The sequence below is a fragment of the Sceloporus undulatus genome, chromosome 4 (genome assembly GCF_019175285.1).
Source record: "Sceloporus undulatus isolate JIND9_A2432 ecotype Alabama chromosome 4, SceUnd_v1.1, whole genome shotgun sequence".
Taxonomy (NCBI): Eukaryota; Metazoa; Chordata; class Lepidosauria; order Squamata; family Phrynosomatidae; genus Sceloporus; species Sceloporus undulatus.
In genome coordinates, this window is record NC_056525.1 from 84,190,119 (window position 1) to 84,216,609 (window position 26,491).

Genomic DNA, 26,491 nt, shown 5'->3' on the forward strand with positions numbered 1-26,491 from the left:
GGATGCCTTCTTTCCATTCCTATAATGAAGGAAACTCTTGATCATAAAGTTTCCTGGCACAATAAATAGTTTGGAGGTGGTTTTTGTTGCTTTTGTTGCAAGAGACCAACACAGGTCCTCTTGTATAATATGTCCCTTTGGATGCACCAGATAACGATTTAAGGTATATCAAGCAAACTCCAAATTGCAAAATTAAGCAGGTCAATCCAGATCAGGTGTAATGGCAGATAGGCTTAGTTTGAAGCCAAACAAGTGTGTCTCCAAATATATCATATAAGAAAAATGCAGTGGTGGGGTGGTAGAGAATGGGAGATTGCTGGATTTTGTTCACTTACATTGCAGTAAACTTTGACAATTATGTCTGGTTTTTAGTTGTACTCTTCTGTATAGTAGTACTTAAACACGGAACCTTGGGAGCTGAAGCATTCAAATCTGGGAAGCAGAATTATGTCCATTAGGAAAGGGTGCCATACAGTATACTTCACTCTGTTTCTCTCTTGTTCCTACAGCCACACACACACACACACACACACACAATACAAAAGCAGCACAAGCAAAGATGCTTATTGCTCAAAAGCAGACACAGACACTAGCATGAAGAAACCAACATGAGTTCCAAACATGAATATGCAGCAGACTACATATTTCAAAAATATATTTCATTTGTTTGGAGAGGGGCAAATTTAAAGTTTGCAACTTGGCAAGGGTTTTGCATTCATAGGACTGTCATGTCTCTGAATTGTGTGTGCATTTGTATATGAGCCTTCAAATAGCCTGTAGACTCATTGCAACCCTCATGATTTCATAGGGTTTTCTTAGGCAAGGAATACACAGAGGGTTTTTGCCAGTTCCTCTGTATTAAATATCACCTACACCATCTGGGATTCATTGGCAGCATCCCATCCAAGTACTAGCCAGTTCTTATGCTGCTTAGCTTCCAGTATCAGACAGGATCTGGCTTTATCAAAGTATTTAGACCCCTATACATTTGTGTAAAAATATGGAAAATTATAGCTATTTTGGGACTCCCAATGCAGGACAACTTAAGACCCTAAAAATAAGATTTATGAATCTTGATGCAGATTTGTGATCTGAAGCAGCTTGGTTAGGTTCAGATCACACAGAAGCAGCACCACATCTCAATCACCAAACTGAGCTCCAAACTGAATTGAAGAGCCCTTGCACACACCTAGTTTAAGCCATAAATTGTGAAGTACCATTAAAAATCCATTTGATAAAAGAGATTCTTGTTTATGAAAACTAATGCAACAGTACATGTGTCTGATATATAGGCTGTTAACAGGGTCTGCTGCTGTTTTTCTCTCTAATACATTCTAACAGTTTTGAACTTGGTCAGCTTGGTCCATCTTCAACCCATCCAGTTGCATGCATACCAACCACTTTTGCTTTATATGGCCAGTGAAGCAGATTCTGCTTTACCATTCAAACTTTTTAAAATAATAGATCTTCTATTTGAAAATGAAAGCATTATTTTTTAAAACCCAGTTTGTAGGAGCAACTGATGTTCCTCTTTAGGGGAAAGCAAAGCAGCTTACTGGATCTCACTCAGCCCAAAACTATTGGCTTTCCTCTTCTTTTGGCAAGAGAAGCCTTTGCTGTTTGATGCCCAGCAGGATGTTCATGAAATGAGGAGAGAACATCCAAACTATTAATTCCTCTCCTGCTCCTTCAGTGTTGGTGGCTCAGAAGCCTTTGAAGTGAATGAGGATACCATAGTAGAGCCTTTAACCTTTGCTTTTTGCTGCAGTTTATCCTCCATAGCTGGCTCCCCACAGTGAAACTCTGGAACATGAGAGTTTGAGGATCCTACCAACTGCCAATCTCCTTGGTTTGCCAGTTTGCCTCTAGTACTTGGAGTAGGAGCCAATCTTTTAAGGAGGCTTCAAACTAAGCACTAAGCAGCTCATGAAAATGCCCACATGTGGCCCAGGAATTGTTATTCTAAAATTATTTATTCTCGTCTGCACCTTCCATTATATAACCTTATTTCTAGAGGAAATTCAGTTGTTTGTTTCTAGTATTTTTCTCTCTCAGGACTACACGCCACTGCTTTTGCTCCTCTCAGCAGGGAATCACCTGCCAACACAACATGTTCCATCAGATTCTTGGCACTGGTGTGAGCCCCTTCAGCACAAAATTCTCTAAGATTACTTCCATGCTCTCTGGGGATGTAGGCTGTTGTCTCTGTTCTGTGACTCATAATCAATGAATAAGGTAAGAGCTTAGAATTGATTATGTAGCATCAAACATGCAGCATGGTTCCTGACCGTTCTGCATTTCTGTGTCAGGTTTTTCCAAATCTGCTCCTGTGTTTGGGAATTGTTCCCTTCCCTAGAGGCATCTGCCGTGTGTTGTTCTTCTAGGAGAGTCTATTTTGTTCTGTTGGAAAATCTTCATCCCCAGAATAAGTTGATGTTTAGATACATGGGCTTCAAGCTGTCACACTTTTTCTTCCAGCAGGACAGCTTGCACTTATTGTAGGTATAGCTCCTCATATCCTCCAGCAACAAAACAAATATTGCACTCATGTTGCAATTTCTCACCATCAAAGTGAAATCTCCCTATGTAGGGAGCAGCATATCACTCTAGGCCTGAAATGATAGTGTGATATGCCCATGCAAAATGCCTGCTTTCCTCTTCCTATTTGTCATGCTCCAGAGCAGGGGTAGGCAACCTTTTTGAGCCGGGGGCCGGGTTGCTGTTCCTCAGACAACTGGGGAGCCGAAGCCAAAAAATAAATAATTTTTTTTTTAAATTAAAAAAATTAAATAAATAAACAAACCAGGACAAATGTAGGACAAAAATTTCAAATGGAGGATATTTTTTAAAAAAAAATATGGAGGACACGCTAAAAATTTGCTGATTTTTTAAAAAATGTTAATATAAATGCATGTTTCAGAGGCTTCTATAGACAATTGCCCCCCTTGCCTGCCGCTTGCTCCCTTGCCTGCCGCTTGCCCCCCTTGCCCACCTCCTCCTGATAGGACAAAGGCTCCGGCGGCAATCGGTGGCAGGACCAGGCTGGGGCCGGTCCCAAAGCCTTGCAGGGCCACATCCAGCCCGCGGGCCGCAGGTTGCCTACCCCTGCTCCAGAGACTGAGGCAGCTAGTATGTAGTACTAGTAGTGGCTGCTAGCTTTGCCCCAAGTCAAGTCAGCAGCTCACTTCCTCTCAGCAGAAGACCCACATCCTTGGAACATATGCAAAATACACAAGCAAGCTTCCAAACAGTTCAGCCATGCAATCAATTTTAACCCCCAAATGCAGGCTCACCTTATTTTGACTCTTCAGAATGCTATTGGATGAGGTTTATGCAGATCTTAAGATTCAGTGTTCTTAAGGAGCTTCTTTGAGGTGGCCATGCTGTCCTTGGTTGTAAGGCACACAACTAATATTTCTCTTCTTCACCCCTACTTCCCACTGCACACTATGCTTCACAACTGTTACTATTTTCCTAACTTCTGAAAGAAAAGCAAAAACAACAACAAAAACCATCAGCTCCACAAAAAAACAAAATTACAGTACTTGCCAGATGTGGTTTATAAAATAGTAATATTCTAACCATGCACTTTTGAAATTTGTTTTAAATTCATTGAAATTGTTGCACCATCCAGACTACAGGCAAAAAATGGAGTTGGTTTTCGCCATCTTGATGTGAAACATAAAGGGATAGGTACTATTTAGTTGTATAAAATAATAATATACCTTTAGTTTTGTTTGTTTTTAAAAAATAAAGAAATACAAAATAAAACGAGCCTGTCTGAGCTCTGAAATTCTTAAGAGGTGCCCTTCTTTCAGTCCCATCCCCTTCACACCTTCACAGGAACAGACGGAGATGTGAGACAGGACCATTCTCCAGGTACATCGTTTTTAAGGTAGGTGGGGCTCAATATTGACAGGCACGTCATTATAAATTTTGACAATTTGCTAGTACCTTTTTACAAAACAATCAAACCCCAACAGGCTTTATTAAAACAATCATTATTATCCAATGGTAATTATTAGAATATCATGAAAGCAAGAGCAAAAGAATGGTTACTTAGCATATTCTCTATTGCTAATAACTGATGCTACTCGGTTACACAGGACCTTATCACACAGCGGTTTTAGCAACTCCAATCCGAAGCCACTTCAGATCCAACCATGTGAATTCACGTTATAACATGATTGATTATCACATGTGATTGCTTTCTATGGGGAGTCGTTCCGAGCTGGATCCAAAGTCAATCCAAAGTGACACCTGATGTAGGTGAACTTGGTAACAAGGGAATGTACAAAAATTGTTTCCAAGCTCACTTCGATTTCAATCCGAATTGGTCTGGTGTGGAAGATCACCCTGATTTCACCACCCCGGCCCCCTGCTCCTTCATCCCCCCCCCCCCCCCCCCTGACCCCCCCCCCCCCCCGGTCCCCTCAGTTTTGCAGACCTTCAGTGATTGATATTAAAGGTTCTGCAGCCTAAGGAAACACTATGAAATTCATGACGTTGCCATAAACTGACAGGCAACTTGAAGACACATATACATAACACAATAGTCCTCCATGACCATGTCAGTGCACAGAATTCTTATGCTACTGTATTATTAAACCTTTAAAAGCTGGACAAAACTATGCTCTCCTCAAGTGCAGAACAGTGCATCTAAAAGTGGTGTAAATAGGAGGGAAGCCAGTGATTCTCTTCACAGCAACACAACCATTTATTTCACATCATTTATTCTTCCTTCCTCTCTTTCCTTTTAAGTTTGTAAAATCTGTAAGCTCTCCCCTCTCCAGAGGAGAGTATTTCACACTGGTAAGTCCCAAGAAGCTGCTCAATATCTACAATCATAGCAGCGAGAGAAACGCAGGCTGAAAAATCAATGTCACTGAAACATGTTGGAATTTTGTGTCTGAACACGATTAAGCACCAAACACAAAACATCTCAAGGTTGAGCTGCTTTGCAGGATTTCCAAGCAAGGTCTTGAACTCCCTGTTGTTATTTTCCCTGATAGTTTTTTTCCTCACACAGAAATCCTTGGCTGGCATTTTACAATGGCATTATTCTTGAGGTGTCCTGGCCACACTGAAAATGCTTACGGAAAAATATTGTTCATCATTTTTGTCATTCTTCCTATGCTATTACCTCTCTTTGGCAATGGGTTATCATTGGCTTACAATTTATCTTACAATTTAGTAGAGTAATTTATCTTAGTATTACAGAATCACAAAGTATTGAAGTGGGACTGGTAAACCATGTGGCTCAGCATTCTGCCAGAGATAAAGTAAAATACAGTAAATCCTCAGCTGGAGCAATCCTCAGCTTGATATTCATCAAGGAGGAGCCCACTATTCCTCTAGGGGCCCATTCACACTATGCAATTATAACACTGTTATTCCACTTTAATTGCCATGGTTCCATTTTATAGGATCATGAGGTTTGTAGTTTCATGAAGCACCAGGCGTCTCTGGCTGAGATTTCTAAATGCCTCTCCCTAAATTGCCAATCCCAGGTTATCATGGATGCTACCATGGCAGTTAAGTGGAATGTAGCACTAGAACTGTGTCATGTGACTAGAACATAGGTTCCATTGTCAAACTGTTCTCACTGTCAAGAACTTCCCTCAACTTAATTCTTAACTTTCAAACTGAAAACCATCTTCTGAAAACTTATGCAAAACTGATGATGTTTCATCTGCAATGTTGCCTCTTGTATAATTCACTTCTGTGGTGGTCCATTATCATTCTGTGTCGAGGCACCTAGTTTAAGACTGTTGCAAGCAGGGCTATGGTGTTCCACCATTTACTGCCTCAGAAATAAAGATCAGCTCACAAAAGAGAGCTCATCTAAGGAGCCAGCTTGTAGTGGTGGTCTGAGGGTTGGAATAGGATACCAGGGTTTCAATCCCCTCTCAGTCATGGAAGCCCACTGGTCGACTTTGAGCAAGTGACACTTTCTCTTCTTCAGAGGGAGGCAAAAGCAAACTTCTTTGAACAAACCTTGCCAAGAAAACTCCATAATACTGCTTTAGAGTCACCATATGTTGGAAACAGCTTGGAGGCACACAGCCACACAGAGAGAAGATGGAGCAGGGCTGGATTTGTGATATATGCACTTTATATGAAAGCCTTGTAATTGCCAACGCCAGCATTTCAAAATAGGCAGACAGACTACACTTTCCTTCTGCCTGATCATCCCATTAATTCTTCTAGGTACTGTTCCCACACCAGTTCTCTTGCAATACAGGTTGAGCCTCCCTTGTCTGAAATGCTGGGACCAGAAGTGTGTTGGATTTCAATTTTATTATAATTATTATTATTATTGTAATTTTGGAATATTTGCATGTACACAATGAGATATCTTGGAGATGGGGACCAAGTCTAAATATTAAACTATGCTTTGTATACACCTTATACACATAGCCTGAAGGTAATTGTATATGCAATATTTTTAATAATTCTAAACTAAAGTTTCTGTACACTGAACCATTTGAAAGAAAAAGTGTCACCATCCAAATACCGTGGAGTTTTTAATTCTGGATATGGGATACTCAGCCTGTGCCACTAGGGCTATCTATGGCTGGAGTGCTGCACACACTTACCAAGTCTCCATGAACTCTGCCAGACTTGTTGTCTCTGAGTTGACAAGCAGATGCCTCCTTTTTTCATCCATCAGCATGATGGTCTTTTGAAATGGGAAGTAGTCACTACATTCGCAACTGCAGCACTGAGTCTCTTATCAAGAGACAACATTCATGTGTGAATATGGGCCATCTTAGATTTACTGCCTCCAAAACAACTTATATTTCACCTGTTACTCCTCCCATGCTTTTCACTTTACACAATGGTCATTATCCCACAACTGAAAGTATAATCCAGTGAGTGTCATCCCAAACGCAATCCTGCGTATTCAGGTTATTGCGCTAAAGGTTATCAAATGCATTTGCTTACATTTGGAACGCACTCCGAACGCAATTGCGCATCAGTCCACAAGTAAATTTGGTGAACTAGGGAACTCACAAATCCTATTCCCAGGCCATTTCACATTCAATGTGATGTTGTTTGGTGTGACATGCATGTCTGCTGTGGCCCTGGTATTCCCCCCCTCTGCATCAATTCCCATGATCCGCTCTGGGTCCCACAACATACTCCAACTCCCAGAATTCCCTTGCCTTGAGCCAGAAAGAGTTAAAGCAGTACCAAACTGGGTTCTCTCTCCAGTGTGGATGCAGCCAATGAGAAGCCTCTGGTTCAGCTCTGGCATTTCCTTCCTCCCCATTGCTTCCCCCTGCTGCCTGCAGCCACAGGCCTCCAGTCGTGTTCAGGCACGGAGCACATTTGCTTTGTCTGGGCTGAGTTGGGGAATTTGAACCCAACACTCCCCCCAAACCCACGCAAAGAACAAAAAGAAGCAACCCAACCCATGTAACACGACGCCAGGAGGAGGCACCCCAGGGGTAGAAGCCCAATGAGAAAACACACACTCACACACACACACAACCCCAATTAATGTTTCACAAAGGAGTATGGTCCGATGGGCCAAGAGTGGCGTGATCTGGCAGCATCCTCCCCGCCCCAAAGACTCAGAGAGAGAGGAGCAGCAGCACATGGAAGGGAGCAGGGAAGGGGCCGGGAGGGGGGTTGTGCCCTTGGGCTCCTCCTCCCGCACAGCCTCCGCACAGAGCAGCCACCCGGACGGGTTCTAGGCTCTGCTCGCGCGGTGGCGCCGGGGTTCTAGGTTAAGGGCTCTCAGCCTTCTTCGCTCTCTCTCTCTCTCTCACACACACACACTGACACACATTCTCTCTCTCTCTCTCTCTCTCTCTCTCTCACCCATTCTCACACTTGCACCCGTTCTTTCACCCATTCTGTCGCATACACATTCCCCCCCCCACAATTTCTCCCTCTTTCTCTCTCTCTCTCTCTCTCTCTCTCCTTGGTCCTGAGGGATGGCTCTGGGTCGGGTTCCCCTGCTGCCCCTGCTCTCCCTCCTTCTGCTCCTGCTGGGCGCCTTGGCCGGGCTGCCTCCTTCTCCTTCAGAGCCGGACCCAGAGCTCCGGGGCCAGGATGGCCAGGACCACGACGACCAGGAGCCCCTCTTCGCCTTCCTCCAGGAGGAGAGCCCCAGCAGCCCCGACCCGGCGGCGGCAAGAGCCAGGACTAGCGCCCCGGCCGCCTTCCACCGGAGCCAGAAGGTGACCCCCTCCCCAGCACAGGAGGACGTCCTCCTTTCCCCGGACCTGCCCTCCTCCATCCCACGACCTCCGCAGGGAGAATCCCAAAGTGCCCTCCATTGGGAGCCTGGCTTTGCATTCCTCACAGGAGTCGGTTTTGGCACGTCCTCCTTTTCGAGGACAAGCCCGCCATTCCTCTCCAGGAGGGATTCCAAAATGTCCTCCGTTTGAAGCAGGACTAATAGGAGTGTTTGGAGTCCAGGGTGGCCAGGCGTCCTCCTTTCCAGGACCGTTGGTTTGGCTGGAATTCCAAAATGCCCTCCATTTGGGGCAGGACTAAGGTTGACACTTCCAGAGGAGTTCTTTGGAGCTTTTCTTTGGTCCTGTCCTCCCTTTTTCTTGAAGGTCCTACTACTTCTTTGTGGGGAGGGCTCTGAAGGAAGAAGGGGCTTCATCTCTTGCTTTTTGGGGGCTTGGGAAACCAAGCAGAGTCAAAAGCCCAGGAGCTCTGCTTGCTTGGGTGCTTGGCTTGGCTTTTTGGGTGACCTTTGGGTGTCAATGGAGACCGAACCTGGTCTGGCTAGCAAGAAACCATCTGAAAGGCAAGGGGCTGCTTGGGTCTCCCATGGCTCTCCTTCTGGGTGCATCTTCTTCTTGTTGTGTAGCTTCAAGGCATTTCTGACTTACGGCAACCCTAACACAAGCCTAGCATGGGTTTTCTTGGCATGTTTTTTCAGAGGAAGCTCTCCATTTCCCTCCTCTGGAGGCTGAGACAGTGTGACTTGCCCAGGGTCACCCAGCGGCTTCTCTTTTACATGGCCGAGCTGAGATTTGAACCCTGGTCTCCAGAGTTCATAGTCCAATGCCCAAACCACTAGACCATGTTGGTGCATTGACCCTGCAGAAGCAATGCAGGTTGAATTAACTTGGAACTGCCATGGCACCATCCTACAGAATCCTGGGATTTGCAGTTTTGCCAGGCACCAGTGTTCTCCGACAGAGAAGGCAACAGGCCTTGTAAAACTACAAATCTCGGGATTCGATAGGCTGGCGCTGTGTGTGTGCATGTTGTATGCCTTGCAAGTTGTTTCCAACTTATGATGACCCTAAAGCAAACCTATTGTGGGGTTTTCTTGGCAAGATTTGTTCAGAAGAGAGGTTTGCCATCCTCCTCCTCTGGAGGTTGAGAGAGTGTGACTTGCCCAAGGTCACCCAGTGGGTTTCATGGCTGAACTGGGAATTGAACTCTGATCTCCAGAGTTGTAGTCCAAGCCTCAAGGCATGCAGTTGCATACCACTTGAAACTTCCATCCAACTAAATCCCAGGATTTGTCATTTTGCTAGGCGCCAACTCTTTTTTGGCAAAGGAGGCGACAGGCCTTGTAAAACAACAGATCTCAGGCTTCCATAGGCTGGAACTACAGCACTTCAGATGGTGTCAAACGGCATTGTTTCTACAATGTAGGTAGATGTGTCCCCAGTCGTGAGCAACCTTCCCCTTTCTGCACATTCCTGTGTGCCCTCTTCATTACAGCCCCCCTCCTTCCTTCTTGGGCAAGGTCCTGGCATTCCCAAGAGCGGGCATCATGGAAGCCCTGATGATGTGGGCACCATTTCAACAGTTGGGTCCCCTGGGTTTGGACACTGGTTCTTTCCCCACTCCCATCTCCCTATGTGATCAACCAAGGTGATCATCCTTGCATTGGAGACATCTGGAATACCTTGGTCTTAGGCAAGAGAGAGACATCTACTTCAGACAAATTCTGGAGAAAGCTGCCAGGCCAGCCTGTCCTTGTTTGGAGGTCTCTGGCCATTCCTTCCTCTCCGCTGGCTCACTATGTGGTGTAAGTAGATGGGACAGTTTGCCTTCTGCCTCAGGTGGCAAAATATCTTGGGAAGTGTTCAGAACATGGTAGTTATGTGAGGGTTGGTCAGTGCTTGAGTATCTCATCATCATGACTTTAAATAATGCTGATATAAAGGCACTTTGTCGGAATTTGGTATCAGATCACCTCCCTGCCCTGGGGTGTGTTAAAGTTATTTTGGATTTCTTGTGTCTTACGAAGTGGTCTTGTTCTGCTTTATAGAAATGTAATGCGCTTTTGTGAGGAGGAAGGGATTAGGAATAAGGATTTGAAGTGTTTAATTTTTCAAGTGCCCCATGTAGTGACAGATTCACAGCAGCATGCTGATGCACAGACACGTCCCAGGTGTTTTTCTACAAGTCCGCACCTGTAGCGTTTTGCCTTTACTCACAGCTCGATTCTCTGCTAAAAGGCAGATCTGACTGTTAAGCTCCTGTGATCTCAGAGATGAGATGTGTTGTGATGGAGCCATTCATTTAAAAAACTGCTGGATCTTTTGTTTGTCTGTTTATAATGGGACTAGATATCTCACGTCTGGAGAGTGCAAAGAGGATGCACAGACAGAATTGTCCCCAAAGCATCTTGCATTACATTGTCTTAGATAGTCTCTAGAATACTTCCAGTTCCTATTTTGAGTAGATGTATTTATACAGTGCACTTGAACCCTGTCCTGTCCATTTGCACTAGTGTTTTTGCCTAATAGAAAATGGCTGGTATGGCCTGTTGGTTAGTCCCACCTAGAGTCGACTTGTTCATTCAGTTGTTGAATAGTGAGTCAATGTGTAGGCAAATCCCACTGATTGATTGGGTCTACTCTAGTCAAGATTAACAACAGGATTTAGGTCACTGACTGTTAAACTGCTGTGTGCTGTATAGGAGGCCAGCTGCTGTCTTTGCAGGGAAATTTGAGCTGTCATTTCTAAGGATACCTCCCTGCTTCAAGGGATCTGGGAATCTGGGCAGCTTCCATATGACCAAGTGGCCTTTTGGCTGAAAGTAGGGCAAGCAAACATTTAGGATTTCTAGCTGAGCATGCAGAATTATTAACAGAAAAGAAGGGTCATTGTATTTTTGTTCTCCCCCCCCCCCAATGGTAAGAATGTAGGGAAGTGTCTTTGGAGCTCATGTGGCCAAATGGAGATTGCTGAAAGATACATTTGAGGTGAGGAATTTGATATGTGGGAGATCTATGACTGGAACCCCTGAAAAGCAGCTGTGGGACAGTAATGGCTGGAAATGATGGTAGTTATAGCTTCACACATCTGGAAATAAGAGAGAAAAGAGACGAACTATTTTATAGTGGGATTCAGCAATAATTTGTTTTTCAAAATTCTTAGCTTTTCTTTGTTCCTTTTTCAGTATTGTCTTTCATATATACTCATGTTTTCACTCTCTCCTAAGGGGCTGGAAATGTATCTTACAAAGTCACTTAAAAAAAAAAGAAGAAGAAGAAGAAGAAGAAGAAGAAGAGAACATTGGATTTTTGATTAGCTTTTCTTTTCTGGCCCTCTCCCAACCCAAATAGTCCCTCCTCAGCTCCTTATTCCTTAAACCAGAGTACCATGTATTTGTATTCACAGCTGGAGCTTGGATCCTGGAGAGAGAAAAGCTGCTGGGTAGGGGAAGAAATATATAGAATAGAAAAATCAAGTTCTGTATAAAAAAGGAAGTGCCTCTTTGCCTCCATTCAAAATCACATTCCATCATAAGTATTTTTTTTTTAATAAACAAAAACCATGTTGCTGTAGCTGTGCATTTCTGTTGCAATTTGTCCTAGAAATAGGTGTAGCAGATTTGAGGATGCAAGTGCACCAAAAGTGTACCAGAAAAAAGCATATTGCACACCCCTTTACAAATGGCATTGTTTTGTTGCTGACCTGTTCTGCTCAGTTGTCCCATGCTGATACAACAGTCTTCTTCCCACAGCAGGCAGGGAAAAGAATACATTCAGACATACAGAACATGAAATCAGCGGACTGGTTAACTAATGCACTCGCTGCTCTTTCTGCTCCCTTTCCACCATGGTGTTAAACTGATGCATTCCTCAGAGAAAACAGATAGTAGAGATGTTCACATATTATGTTGTACATCTGTTTACACTCTTTGTAAACTATACCTTCAAATGTTTGCGAAAGTGTCTGTTCCTGTGTTCTTTTCTGAATTGTACTCTGGTGCAAGAGTAAAGTTATACTAGGGCTTAAATACCTTAAAGGCACCAGATCCTTTCTGATCTTGTAAGCTAAGCAGGGTCAGCCTTTGTTAGTCCTTGGATGAGAGAATGCCAGTGAATAGCAGGTGCTCTAGGCTATATTTCAGAGTATTTCTTCCCAGCATGGTGTAGTGGTTTGAGCATTTGACTACTATGGACTCTTTCATACAGTGAAAAGTGATGGGAGCATAGTAGGATGTTCCTATCACTATCGTGCAATTGTTTAAAATTAGCAGATGTCGCAAAACATTGTCATAATCGCAGCATTATCCTGCAAAGAATGAGTAATTTTAGCACTGCTTTTCATTCATGGAACTGGAGATTGGGGTTTGATTCCATGCTTGGCTAAGGAAAACCACTGGGTGATCATGCGTGAGTCACACACTCTCATCCCCACAAAAGCCTGTGATTGGTTTGCCTTAGGGTTGCCGTAAGTAGGAAACTTCTGTTCACATTTTGTGTAAACTATATGTTCAAATGTTTGTGAGAGTGTCTGTGCCATTGACCCTTATCACACAGGAGTTGTGCAACTCAGTACCGATGTGACTGCGCATCCAACAGTTCGAATTCACATTAAAACGCAATGTTTTTTCCTACCTGGTTGCCTTTCCTAATCAAAGGGGAAGCGGAGTGAAAGCAAATTGTTTTACCACACCGGTGCAGATTCAACTATTCGAATCGGCCCCCTTGCACATGCTCAGTGAGGGTCTGAGCAGGCAGGGGATGATGGGATAGGTGGCAGGGTGAAGGGGGGGAGTTCGATTCCCTGCTTGGCTATGGAAACTCACTGGATGATCTTGGGTGAGTCACACACTCTCACCACCAGAAAACCTCATGATAGATTTGTCTTAGGGTTGCCATAAATCATAGTATCATAGAGTTGGAAGAGACTACAAGGGCCATCCAGTCCAACCCCCTGCCACGCAGAAAATCACAATCAAAGCATCCCTGACAGATGGCCATCCAGCCTCTGCTTAAAGACCTCCAAAGAAGGAGACTCCCCCACACTCCGAGGGAGTGTGTTCCACTGTTGAACAGCTCTTACTGTTAGGAAGTTTCTCCTAATGTTGAGGTAGGGTCTCTTTTCCTGTAGCTTGCATCCATTGTTCTGTGTTCTAGTCTCTGGAGCAGCAGATAACAAGCTTGCCCCATCCTCAGTGTGACACCCCTTCAAATACTTAAAGAGGGGTATCATATCACCACTTATGGTAACTGTCTCCTCCAGGTTAAACATACCCAGCTCCCTTCATCTTTCCTCATAAGGTAAGATTGTCAGACCCTTCACCATTTTAGTTGCCCTCCTTTGGAGATGCTCCAGTTTCTCAACATCCTTTTTGAATTGGACACAGAACTGGACACAGTATTCCAGGTGAGGCCTGATCAAAGCAGAATAGAGTGGCACTGTTACTTCCCTTGATCTAGACACCATACTTCTGTTGATACAGCCTAAAATCGCATTGGCCTTTTTAGCTGCCACATCACAAATTGGAAACGAGATGAAGGCAACCAACAAAAAGAACAACAGTTCTTTGCCTAAGAAAACCCTATCAAATTTATGGGGTTGTTATAAATCAACAGGCAATAGCTGGGAGGAATTAATGCATATATGTTTGTGTGAATGGATAAACAGTACTTAGTGTTCAGCAGATACAATGCCCTGTTCTAGCTCCCTTTCTTGGTGTGTCTGTCTTTCTCATGGCTTGAATGAGTTATCTTTGTGACTATGGCCCCATACAGACAGGCCAAAATAAAGCTGCTTTGAGCCACTTTGGAAGTATGCTGTTTAAGTGACACACACATCTTAAAGAGGCCACAAGCTGTGCCAAAGCTGCACTTTAGTCCTTAGGACTGGATTGTAGCTTTGGCGTGGCTTCCATACTCTTAGGACACATGCATCATTTCAATAGCATACCTCCAAAGTGGTCCGAAGCAGCTTTATTTTGGCCTGTCTGTATGGGGCCTATGACACTCACACTTGACTAGCCAGTCTGGCGAGTGCCTGCACTAGCTGGGGAATTCCAGCAGTTTAATTTGCAGAATTACTTCTTAAAGCTGTGATCCACATACACAGCTTAGGATTCCCCAGGAGTTTCTCCCATTAACTGTGCCGATTGCAGATAAGCTTGGAAGGAAGAGGGAAGCTGTGGAGCAGTGCCAGATGTCATCAGTCCTGTTGAGTAAAAACTCCTTTTGTTGCTTGGGTCATGGTTCCACAGTGTTGCTGAACCTCTGTGTGGTAGAGAGCCCAGACTTTTCTCCACCAGAATTGCATTGTGGTCAGAGCATCCTCATAGGTATATATTGTTGTTAAATGAACACAGTTGAAATGTACCTGTAGCCACTTCGCTGTTTCTTTCTGCTTAAACACAGGATGCGTGGCGCTTACCTGGACATTATATTGTTGTGCTTAAGGAGGAAACCCTTAAATCCCAGATATCACGAACAGCCAAGCATCTGCAAGTTAGAGCAGCCAAGCATGGCTACTTGACGAAAATCCTCCATATCTTTGAGGACCTGTTCCAGGGCTTTGTGGTAAAAATGAGTAGCGATGTGTTACACATGGTAAGTTCCTCTTTTTATCATATTTATAGGTTGTTGCCTTTTGTTTAAAAAATGTACATCTTTCTTTCAGCTCTGGCTTCCAAGATGGTTAAGCATAACATACAGGAGACCAATAATGCATTACTTTTGAAAATCTGGATTTTAATTGAACTTTTAATTGAACATAGGATACTGGGATCTTTTACTCTGGAGGATATCACATGGGATGGGAGGCTCTCAATTTATAAAGAGAAGTTAGCGAGGTCAGTTCAAAAATTCACGCAATTACATGATTACTTATCACACCTTAAATTCGCTGTAATGGCCTCCCTGAACGCGACCCAGATTCTGTGCAAAGTAAGCCATCACATTGGTGGGTTCTTAATTGCGAATTGGCACCCTTGCACATACTCAGTGAGACTCCAGATGACTGGAGCATAGCATATTTAGGCAAGTGAGAGAGAGGAACCAAGGAACCCCACAACTTACAAAAGAGGTTGGAGTGGGGCGGGAAGAATGGTTGAAAGAACATGCTCTATTCACGTTAAAATGAGTATATATTCACGTTTGTCGCGTTAAAATGTGAATATAGTGGTTATCCAATAGCTCCCGGTCCATGCCTCTTAATTAGCAGGCAGCACCCCCCCCCCCCCCCCCGGCCTCAGCAATGCTGAAGGACAAGCGGAAGCAAAATTGAAGCAGAATCATAGAATCGTAGAATCGTAGAGTTGGAAGAGACCACTAGGGCCATCCAGTCCAACCCCCTGCCATGCAGGAAATCCAAATCAAAGCATCCCTGACAGATGGCCATCCAGCCTCTGTTTAAAGACCTCCAAGGAAGGAGACTCTATCACCCTCCGAGGGAGTGCATTCCATTGTCGAACAGCCCATACTGTCAGGAAGTTCCTCCTAATGTTCAGGTGGAATCTCTTTTCCTGTAGCTTGCATCCATTGTTCCGGGTCCTGTTCTCTGGAGCAGCAGAAAACATGCTTGCTCCCTCTTCAATATGACATCCTTTCAAATATTTAAACAGGGCTATCATATCACCTCTTAACCTTCTTTTCTCCAGGCTAAACATCCCCAGCTCCCTAAGTCGTTCCTCATGGGGCATGGTTTCCAGACCCTTCACCATTTTTGTCGCCCTCCTTTGGACACGCTCCAGTTTCTCAATGTCCTTTCTGAATTGTGGTGCCCAGAACTGGACACAATATTCTAGGTGGGGCCTGACCAGAGCAGAATACAGTGGCACTATTACTTCTCTTGATCTAGACACTATACTTCTATTGATGCAGCCTAAAATAGCATTGGCCTTTTTAGCTGCCGCATCACACTGTTCACTCATGTTCAACTTGGACTCCTAGATCCCTTTTACATGTAGTTTCATTCAGCCAGGTGTCACCCATCCTATATCTGTGCATTTTATTTTTCCGCCCTAAGTGCAATACCTTACATTTATCCGTGTTGAATTTCATTTTGTTAGCTTTGGCCCAGCTTTCTAGTCTATTCAGGTCATTTTGAATCTTGATCCTGTCCTCTGGGGTATTAGCTATTCCCCCTAATTTGGTGTCATCTGCAAATTTGATAAGTATGCTCCCAATTCTGTCATCCAGGTCATTGATAAAGATGTTGAATAGCACTGGGCCCAGGACAGAGCCCTGTGGGACCCCACTGGTCACTTTTCTCCAGGATGAAAAGGAGCCATTGTTGAGCACCCTTTGGGTTCGGCCGGTCAACCAATTACAGATCCATGTAACAGTTCCTTTGTCTAGCCCACATTTTACAAGCTTGTTTGCAAGTATGTCATGGGAATGGCAGTGTGGCTTCATGGGACCCCCCCTTTCTGGAGGGGGGAACCAGGACCAAAGGAGACATGCACATTATACCAAACAACAGCACACTAAGTTATCTAGGAATAGGGTTTGTGACTTCGCTAGTTGTCAGAATTTACTTAACTGTGGATTAACACGTGATTGCGTTCGGAGTGCATTCGGACTGCCAGCAATTGCGTGTGATAACCTTTCGTGCAATAACGTGAATATGCATGATTGCATTCAGGATGACACTGGATTATACTTCCAATTTCAATCATGTGATAAACTCCTATAAGGGCACATTAAAATATGTGGGTCTTTTGAAAAAATATAATGTGGTAGTGCTGTGAGTTTTCGGGAATTGCTTAAATAAATGTGGATTTGCTTAGGGATCCAAAACTAAACAAAGTACACCATGTCAGTTTTACATAAGGTAAAGGTATCTCAAATGATTTCCCCCTGTAGCCAGAACTGGATGAATTGACTAATTTCACTGGTATATTATCAAGTGCTAATTGATGCTAATTGATTCATGATGATACTGATTTTCTGAAAAAGTGCATTTTTGGAAAGAGGATATTTTCTATAGAAAAACATAGTAGAGGTTGAGTCTCCCTTATCTGGAATTGCAAAATCCAAAATGTTCCAAAACCCAAAATGCTTTACATGAGTGGCTGAGATAGTGAAACCTTTGCTTGGTGATGATTCAGTGTACACAAACTTTCTTTCAAGCACAAAATTATTAAAAATAGTGTATAAAATTACCTTCATGCTATGTGTATAAGGTGCATATTAAACGTAAATGAAATTGGGTCCCTTCTCCAAGATATCTCATTACATATATGCAAATACAGGTAATCCAAAATAAAATAAAAAATCCCAAATCCCATACATTTCTGGTCCTAAGCATTTAGGATAAGGGAGGATCAACCTGTAGTGGACATTTCCCCATCCCCCTACATTGCTACAGTATGGTACAGTGGTTTGGAGCTGGGATGGGGACAGCGTCTCCCTCCAGATGCTGTTGGATTGCACCTCCCATAATTTTTCTCCACCAGCTGTTGTGGCTGTGACTGATGGAAGTTGCAGCTCAGCTGCCTCGGGAGAGCCATGCTGGTTTAGAGTGTTGGGGTGGGTTTGGATTTTGGAAACCTGATTGCAGACCCCAGTTCATCCAGGAAATTGAACTTTAGGCAGAATGGTCATCCATTATTCATAAGGTCATCATAAATTGAAGCCACCTTGACAGCTAATTACAATGACAAAGCATGGTAAGAGGCAAGAGACTGGCTTGAATCATGTTGTGAGCCCCAGCTAGAGTAAATGAATTGAATCAGAGGGATTTATCTATATGTTGAATAATTGGCCGTAGACTTTTAGTTTAAACTCACTGGGTTATTGGTAAGCTAAAAAAAAATTATTCTAAGCAGCTGGAAGTAAGGCAAGCAAATAGCACACATTTATGAAGTGATACCAAAGGTGTTTGCAATTGAAATAGGTATTATAGGCGCTGGATAGACGGGCCGTACGGGGCGCCATCATGACATGCGAGGGGCGGCGCTTCCAAACACGACTTGCCCTTCACACGTGATGAGGGTGTCAAAATGGCGGCGCCCTGTACATACATGTAGCGTCCGCATGTCCCAGCGCCTTTGTGATGCCACAAGTGCGCCATTGGCGCCTTGCAGCGTCATAACGGAACTGCAGAAAGAACCCGCTTTTTGCAGGTTCTTTTTGCTGTGTGAGGGAGCTGCGCGGTTTGTCCACTGCGGCTCCCTTGCGCAGCAAACCAGGGCGGCGGCAGACCGCCCTTTGTGGGTGGTCTGTATCCCGCCATAACTACCCAGAATTAGATGTAAGAGAGAGAGATCCATTTCATACTGTAAGTTCATGGTAATGCCATAATATTGAATTTTCTATATGTGAACAAACTAAGTTCTTGAATTTCAGTCATCACTGAAAATGTTTATGAAAATCACTTGATGGGTGCCACCTGGCTGAATGAAACTACGTGTGAAAGGGATCTAGGAGTCCAAGTAGACCACAAGTTGAACATGAGTGAACAGTGTGTTGCGGCAGCTAAAAAGGCCAATGCTATTTTAGGCTGCATCAATAGAAGTATAGTGTCTAGATCAAGAGAAGTAATAGTGCCACTGTATTCTGCTCTGGTCAGGCCCCACCTAGAATATTGTGTCCAGTTCTGGGCGCCACAATTCAGAAAGGACATTGAGAAACTGGAGCGTGTCCAAAGGAGGGCGACAAAAATGGTGAAGGGTCTGGAAACCATGTCCTATGAGGAACAACTTAGGGAGCTGGGGATGTTTAGCCTGGAGAAAAGAAGGTTAAGAGGTGATATGATCGCCCTGTTTAAATATTTGAAGGGATGTCATATTGAAGAGGGAGCAAGCTTGTTTTCTGCTGCTCCAGAGAACAGGACCCGGAACAATGGATGCACTTGGGAGCTTAAATAATTTTCTATGGGGATATTGATTATGGTATAAAGGATAGAAACAACGTTTCTTCCTGTTTTTGCTTGCTTCGCACCCCTCTACTTCATGCTGTTGATGCTGCTCACCTTCTTCTTTTACTTTCTTCCCCGCCTTATTACCCTTTTCCCCAGGACAGGATTAAGACATGCTGAGGCCTCTAAAATTTAAGAGCCAGCATAGCATGACCCTGACTCTTTCCCCCAATGTATACTAGCAGTTATTTTTAGATTTTTGGAATCTGAGAATGTGGATTATCTGAGGCCCTAAACTGTAGGTTACTGAGCGTGTTCATAAATCAGATGCTGTTTCTTCCTCACCTTTCTAATGTTTCCATTTTTCTCATTCATTTATCCCCTTTCTTTCAGCCTCACTTACCTTTCTTCTTCCCCATCCTCAACCTTCCACATGTTCCTCCTTCATTCCTGACCTTGTCCTTTGCCCTTCTCTCATGGTCACTTACCTTCCTCCATCCCTTCACTTTCAACCTCTCATTTTTCTTTCTAATGCCATCTTTTGGGCTCAGCCTTCAAAATGCCACATCTTCCTCCTTTCCATCCTTTCAACCTTCCCTTCCTCTTCCCTTCCTTTTTCCTTTCCTTGTTCCATCTGGCTGGTGAGTGAGGGCTCAGACACCATGAGAACATGCAGACACTCAGGGTTACAAAGAAAGAGATGTTACAGTTGTTTTTCGATGCCTCATTTGATCTGTTTGGATTGGGAAGCATTCAAAGTTAAACCTATGTATCACTCTGCATCAAATACTGGTTTCATTTCACCCCATTCTAAAATAGTTAAGTGAGAAGATTTATGAATCTGTCTGCTGCTTGAACCTAATATTTCCCAGTGGTAATCATGAGCAGTACCTTCACTTTCCCATGAAGAAAGTGAAACCAGAAGTAGTATGATATTTGTTGTATAACATTCCCCCAAATATCACAGAACTTGTAGCTAAATAAGGATGATGTTATATATACATTCCCAGAAGGAGTTAAAAACATAGGCAGGTTGTTGGTAATATTTTGTGCCCACAAATTCCCAGGTACAGTCATATGGATAAAAAGCTGCCCAAGAGCCACACACAGAGCAGAGCAAAGCAAAGCAAAGTTCTTCCCCTCACCCAACTTCCAGAATCTCCCAGGATGCTGGAAGTGCTTCAAAATACAACAGTGGTCTACAACTCTTCTCAGGCCTTGGACCTAACTTCTGTCTGTCCATCCTTCCGTCCTTCCTTCTAGTGGAAATGCTGCTGTTGCAATCCACTGGGTGACAGGATGTGGCCTAACTGTGCTTGACCACCAATTGGAGATAAACAGTGTAGACCAGTCTTCAGTGTGTTCCAATATCCTATGTATGTGTTGACTAGACATAGGAGTTTATCACATGGGGGAAATCCCATACAAAAATGGGATTGAAAAGGTGGAAAAAACCCACAAAAGCGGGTTGGTTTGCCCACATGTCGTTGCTGAACTTGTGCTAACCCAAACGGAATGTGAACAAAAGCCGCTCCTTTTTCTGAAAGTAAAAAGGAGCAGCTTTTGTCTACTTTCCCTCCACTTTCTGTTCAGGTTAACATTAGTTTAACAATGATGTCATGTGAAAATCAACCTGCTTTTGTGGGTTATTTCCAATTTAAACCCACGTTTTTGCATGGGATTTCCCCCATACATAGCATATGGGGATGCTTCATTTGTTGCATTTTTTATGCACTTCTCCTGAAGATATGTGCATTATGTTTATGTTCCAGAGCAGTTGTCTATTTTAACTGATGTGTTTAACTGGTATTGTTTATCTGTTGGTTGTTGTTGTTGCCCACCTTAATGCATGGGAAGAGATGGGTAAGAGATAAACAAGAAATAAAAGGTTTGTGATCATGATTGGATGCACAGGATACTTGCAGTTGGCATGGCTTCCTGTGAGCTGGTGAAAGGGCTTGTGTGTGTGTGATGTAATGTGTGCAATGGCCTCAAATACAAGATGTCTCCTAGTATGTCACTAGTATTTATAGTCACTGTAAAAAGGAATTATTTTGCTGCACAAACTTTTGTCTGGTTTCTTTTGTGCAGGCTTTGAGGCTGCCACATGTGGAATACATAGAAGAAGATGCCTATGTGTTTGCTCAGAGCATTCCTTGGAACCTTGGCCGGATTGTCCCAGTTCATGACAATTCTAATGAATACAACCCTCCCAGTAAGCAATCTTTCCTTCTGCCATTTGCACATTTCTTCAGGGGTTGCCTAGGAGTTGCTCAGTAGGAAGCAACACCACCACCACCAACATGTTGATAAAAGGAATTACAAAGCAGTAGGTGTGCAAATAATGAGTTAGATCGTGTAGGTCATTTGAATTAATAGAACTTACGTTTGTCTTTGCTTAGTTAAGTCTTATTGATTTCAGTGGTTTTGCTTTATGATTAAATCCTGTATCCAACCTATTGGTGATTAACTTGAGGTAAAGTGAACCCCCAAATCTTCTCAGCATATTAATGCACAAAAGTATTGTTTTGGTCTGATGTACTGTTTTGAAACAACATATCCAGGGATAGCTGCGTTGACTATGTAGCAAAACACAATAACATCCAAAATCCATAAAACAATGATACCTTTATGAGGCCAACCAAAGTACACAAAATACATGTTGCAAAACATGTTGTTTTGGGATAGAAATCAAAAGTAACACAAGGTATCTCAGAATAACCACCAAGCTGCCATGCTGCCTCAGTGTGCTTTCTGCTGTAGTGTAGTCAGTTGGAATCTCTTTTCTCCTAAACATTTACATAGTGGAAACATTTATCCATGGAACTTAGTATTCTAGTTGGCTGCCTGGTTTACATCTATGGGTGGGTCTGCCTTGCTGGTTGGCAAAGATATGGAATTTGCACTAAATCCCTCTGAAAAATTATGTGGAGAAGCCCCATTCCCAAAGAAATATGAATTCAGGAATCTATGGACTCAGATGTGATGTCCAAGAGAGCTAATAGTTGTTTCAAAGCACAGTGACCTGCTGCTTTCGGCTGCTTTCTAAGCGAGGTGCTGTCATTAGGTCGTGGAGCATGGAAGGTGGCATATTATGTTTCTCCACTGCTTCAGAAAATGTCACACTCCAGAATTGACCAGTCTCCAAAGGCCTGGCTCTGTGGGGTCCTTCTAGGTATATGAGCCTGGTTGGCCTGATGAAGAACAGAGGTGGCTGTTTTGTGAGACAGAGGGTAGCAGGTGGATTGTGTCAGTAGGAGGCAGTAATGCTGCAGTCATTGCTGGGGCTTCTGAATAGGTAGCAGGTGAATCTGTGCCAGCCCTGGTCTAATTAAAAATTGTTTAGTGGATTAATCATTTGAGGCTCTTCTAAGATAAATGTTTGGGAAACAATAAAATATAAATTATTTGCAAATAGTTTGGAAGGATTACAATCCACCTAGTTCTCTGAGTGCATGAATGGTAGGCAGCAGACAGATGGGACTCAAACCTCTGCCCTTTGAAGGAATAGATTCCTACTTTTGAACATTCCATCTTTCACTTCTTTGGCTCACTGAATGCAAATGAAAAAAAAAAACACAACAGGACTTAACTAGAAGAGAGTGGAAACCATGGTGATGGAAGTGCAGTCAGTTTGCACCCATTAATTTTGGTCCACCCATGCATGCTTGCAGGGCCTCGCACCCTCAGATTTGTTCTTCTTCTGCATGCCTTGTAAATAATGTAGCTTAGGTATCTCAGTCCTGCCTTCCCCCACTGAGATTTCTTTTTTTTCTGAAAGAATGTGTGACAGGTTATCTGTCCTCGTGCAGCCAATTTTCTAGCTTATGTGGGAGAGCAAGCTGGATTGTCACTATGGTGCGTAGGCAGAGGAGGGACTCTAATCTTTTGCTTTTCTTGAGGTCCCAGTTAGAATGCTCCCTATTCAGGAGGTTGGAGGAGCGAGTGTGCTTCTGAATTTGAAGCAGGGCCAAAGTGTATCCAAAAAACATACCCCCAACCTGATATCTAGATTTTAGTCTCCACTATATGGAATGGGTGGAGATGCATATGCATGTAGACACGTCACATGAGCTACACAAGGATAATGTCAGCAGTTTTCAAACTTGGTCCTCCAATTTGTTTTAGACTTTAGTTCCCAGAATTTCTGACCTTTGGACAATCTTGCTGGAGCTTCTGGAAGCTGAAGTCCAAAATACCTAGAAAACAAAAGTTTGAGAAACACTAATGATATATATATATCATGTCCAGTTTGGCCCTAACTTGTTTTCTCTGTGTTTTTGGTCTCAGATGTGGAAAAGCTATTTTATACCACAATTCCCATCCGTCCCAGTCTAGCATGGCAATTGATCATGTTGGCTGGGGAAAATTGGGAGCTGAAGTCCAAAAAACTAAACTTTTCCAAGCTCTTTTCCGATTAGATATTGCTGTTAGAATAAGTTAACCGTTTCTTGAAGACTTGCACAGGCTTCAGAATGTGTTAACTTACATCTTGATTGTGGAGGCACAGTCCACATCTCACCTCTGAGCTAAGAAGATTTTATACTGGCCTCCTGACACAGGAGCACAGGAGTCAGTTCATTTCAAACTGCTTTCCTTCGGCAGAACAGAAGAGAAACTCATGTTAAGTCTGATTTTCCTTCCTTTTCATGGGCTGTTGTTTACTGGACAGTTTACTCATAAAATTGGATCAGCTCCCACTGGAAGTTGGTCATGCAAGATAAACATCCTGTGATATTGGCAGGCAGGCAGGGATGGCAAAAACTCCTAATGTTGCAGCAGAAGCCATGTGTACACTTCCTCTTGGCATGACTGACTGGCAGTCTCTCCGCAGATAGAGGTGACCTGGTTGAAGTGTATCTGCTAGATACTGGCATCCAAAGCAACCACCGGGAAATAGAAGGTAGAGCATTTGTAACCGATTTTGAGAATGTCCCAGAAGAGGATGGCACTCGCTTTCATCGCCAGGTATGTCAGCATTAGACAGCATCAGCTGTCATGTACAGTACTGCTTTTGAAAAGGAATAGAATGAAAAACAAAAGTGGATGTTACAGTTTGGGGAGAGTGTCTCACAATGGGATTATACATTTATTAGGACCATCAAATATGCCACAGAAATGTAACTCTTCTTCAGTTTATTTCATATTTATAAAAAAATAGGGATGAGAGAAGAAACTGAAAAATCCAAAAATTAAACCAGAAATTGTGTCCATAAGGTCTGTTGTTAGATTCAGTATCAAGATGTGTTGCTATTAGAATAAAGATTATACAACACCTTGAATCCTAGAGTATTTCAAGGAGGTTTGCTGGATCAGTGATGGTGTTTCATCATAGTTAGGTACACAGTCCTCCCTCTGTTCTCGCAGTTTTGAAACTCGCATCCCTCACTTATGCACGAGGGATGAACAGAGGGGGAAACAATGGGGCACATGCCCAAGGCATGTGCCCGCACACTCTCGCAGCTGCACACCTATATTCAAGCCAATGTGGCTTGAATATAAGCAAAACTCAGTTTTTGCTAGGGGGTCTGGAACAGATCCCTTGCGAAAAAGGAGGGTCGACTGTAATTAAATTTGTGGGTTTTATCAAGTCAGCTTCATTGTTTTCTTCATAACACTGCACTTGTGGAGATCTATACTGAGGTCTAATGCAACTTCCCCCAGCCTGGTGCCCACAGATTTATTGAATTATTGTTCCCATTATCCCCAGCTAGAGTGACTTTTATCTGATCTGGAGGCATGGGAAGTGGCCAAGTTCTTATCTGAAGCTCAGAATGGTGTTAATTGTATGGATCCTGATTTCACTGATGAATTCATCTCAAATACTGATGTACATAGTAATTTCAGTAGAAGAGTTAAGGGAAACAAGGTCCCATGTGCTGCTTATGGTCCACAAACTTTATTATTTTAAAAAGCCCAATGTGTTTCAGCCTTGCCACAAATTGGCCTTCTTCAGGGACTATTACCAGAAATTTCTGGAGTTGCAGTCTGCACTCTCAACAAAATGGACACTCTTCCTTCTAATACTTCCTTCTAATACTCAAAGTGTCCATTTCGTTGAGAGTGCAGACTGCAACCCCAGAAATTTCTGGTAATAGCCCCTGAAGAAGGCCAATTTGTGGCAAGAGCAAAATGTGTTGGGCTTTTTAAGATAATAAAGTTTGTGGACCATCAGCAGCATGTGGGACCTCATTTCCTTTAACTCTTCTACTGTACATAGTGATTTCAACAGTGAGCTCAGCTGACTGTAGTCTTTTACTGTGTCCAAGATGGTGAGGCCTTTTTTTTCCTGGCCAACATCTTCATCTATCCCTCTCTTCCTTAGTACAGCAGCCTGTGTGAAGTGGGGAAATCTTCCACTATGATGTTAGTTATGCATATTGCATGGAGATTTCCTAATGTGGTTGTGCTACAGTGGTGTCATCTTGGATTGGATGTTTTATGTGCTGTGGAAATTTATGCACATACTCATTTTTTGCACTGTCTCTGTCATTGCAGTAGCATGGCCTAGAGTTCTGGGGTTGCCTTCTTGGGTTGTTGGGGAGATAAATCTCTAGTGTTGATCAGAGATCATCCTTTATTTGGGATTAGTGCAAACATCCCCTTGGGAGAGTGTAATGAAGCTGACTGATCTCAGCTAGTGTTTGCAGATAGTAGCCATGCTTCACTACATCCTCTCCTTCCCTATTCATAGAGGAAGAGGAGCAAAGCTTGGTTCTGGACTGAGCACCAGGTGAAGAAGCTCCAACCAATGTTTTGGCTGGGGACCTGAAACTATTGAAGTCAGTCATGCCAATGGCTTTGGGCACCTTGTGGACCTCCCTCCTCTTCCGTGGCCAAGAGGTTGGGCTATGGGGCTTTTTTGCTTGTTTGTTTGATTTTATTGTTGTGTATTTTAATCTGATTGTTAACTGTGTTTTAATCTGATGTAAGCCGCCCTGATCGTAGGAAGGGCGGCATATAAATAAAATTTTTATTATTTATTATTATTATTTATTATTGTGAGGGTGAGAATTTCAGTGCCCCACCCCTTTAGTTCTCCACTACTGGCTTTGAGCCAGCATATCTAGAGCCAAAGGATAGTACATTTCAATTAAAATTTGTTAGCTCCCCATTTTTTCCTCTCCACATTTGACACCCAATAATGGGCCTGATGACCCTTTATGTGTGCTTGTGGAATATTTCTTCTAGTATAATTGATCATTTTCTTATGTTTTACTTGTTGCCATGCGTACCCTGTGTACAGTTACTGTGCGCTTTCTCTTAGGGCAATTTTCACGTTGAACCTGAGTTTTAGGTCTTACATATTTAACTCAAATATACAGAAATATTTGAATGAAAATGGTCCACCTTTAATAACTAGTGACGATTTCACTCCTAAAAAAGAATATGACATTTGCTAGTAATAAAGGACTGGTGTAATTCAGTTAGT

The 26,491-nt window shown here is 43.2% G+C and overlaps 1 protein-coding gene and 1 long non-coding RNA gene across 3 annotated transcripts in view; one reads left to right on the top strand and one right to left on the bottom strand.

Moving 5' to 3' along the window:
• Positions 1-6,811, bottom strand: part of LOC121930051 — a 38,608-nt gene extending 31,797 nt beyond the window's left edge. For both annotated transcript variants that reach the window (XR_006103808.1, XR_006103807.1), the window contains exons 1-3: positions 6,600-6,811; positions 3,294-3,481; positions 336-432 (exon numbers count right to left, since the gene is read on the bottom strand). This is a non-coding gene — a long non-coding RNA (uncharacterized LOC121930051). The remainder of the gene's footprint in view (positions 1-335; positions 433-3,293; positions 3,482-6,599) is intronic.
• Positions 6,812-7,303: 492 nt separating this feature from the next.
• The window catches only part of PCSK9 (proprotein convertase subtilisin/kexin type 9), a 36,625-nt gene continuing 17,437 nt past the window's right edge, over positions 7,304-26,491 (top strand). The window contains exons 1-4 of the mRNA XM_042466207.1: positions 7,304-8,192; positions 14,616-14,807; positions 21,151-21,274; positions 23,894-24,027. Of these exons, the coding sequence (XP_042322141.1) occupies positions 7,947-8,192; positions 14,616-14,807; positions 21,151-21,274; positions 23,894-24,027 (696 nt within the window). The 5' untranslated portion in view covers positions 7,304-7,946. The remainder of the gene's footprint in view (positions 8,193-14,615; positions 14,808-21,150; positions 21,275-23,893; positions 24,028-26,491) is intronic.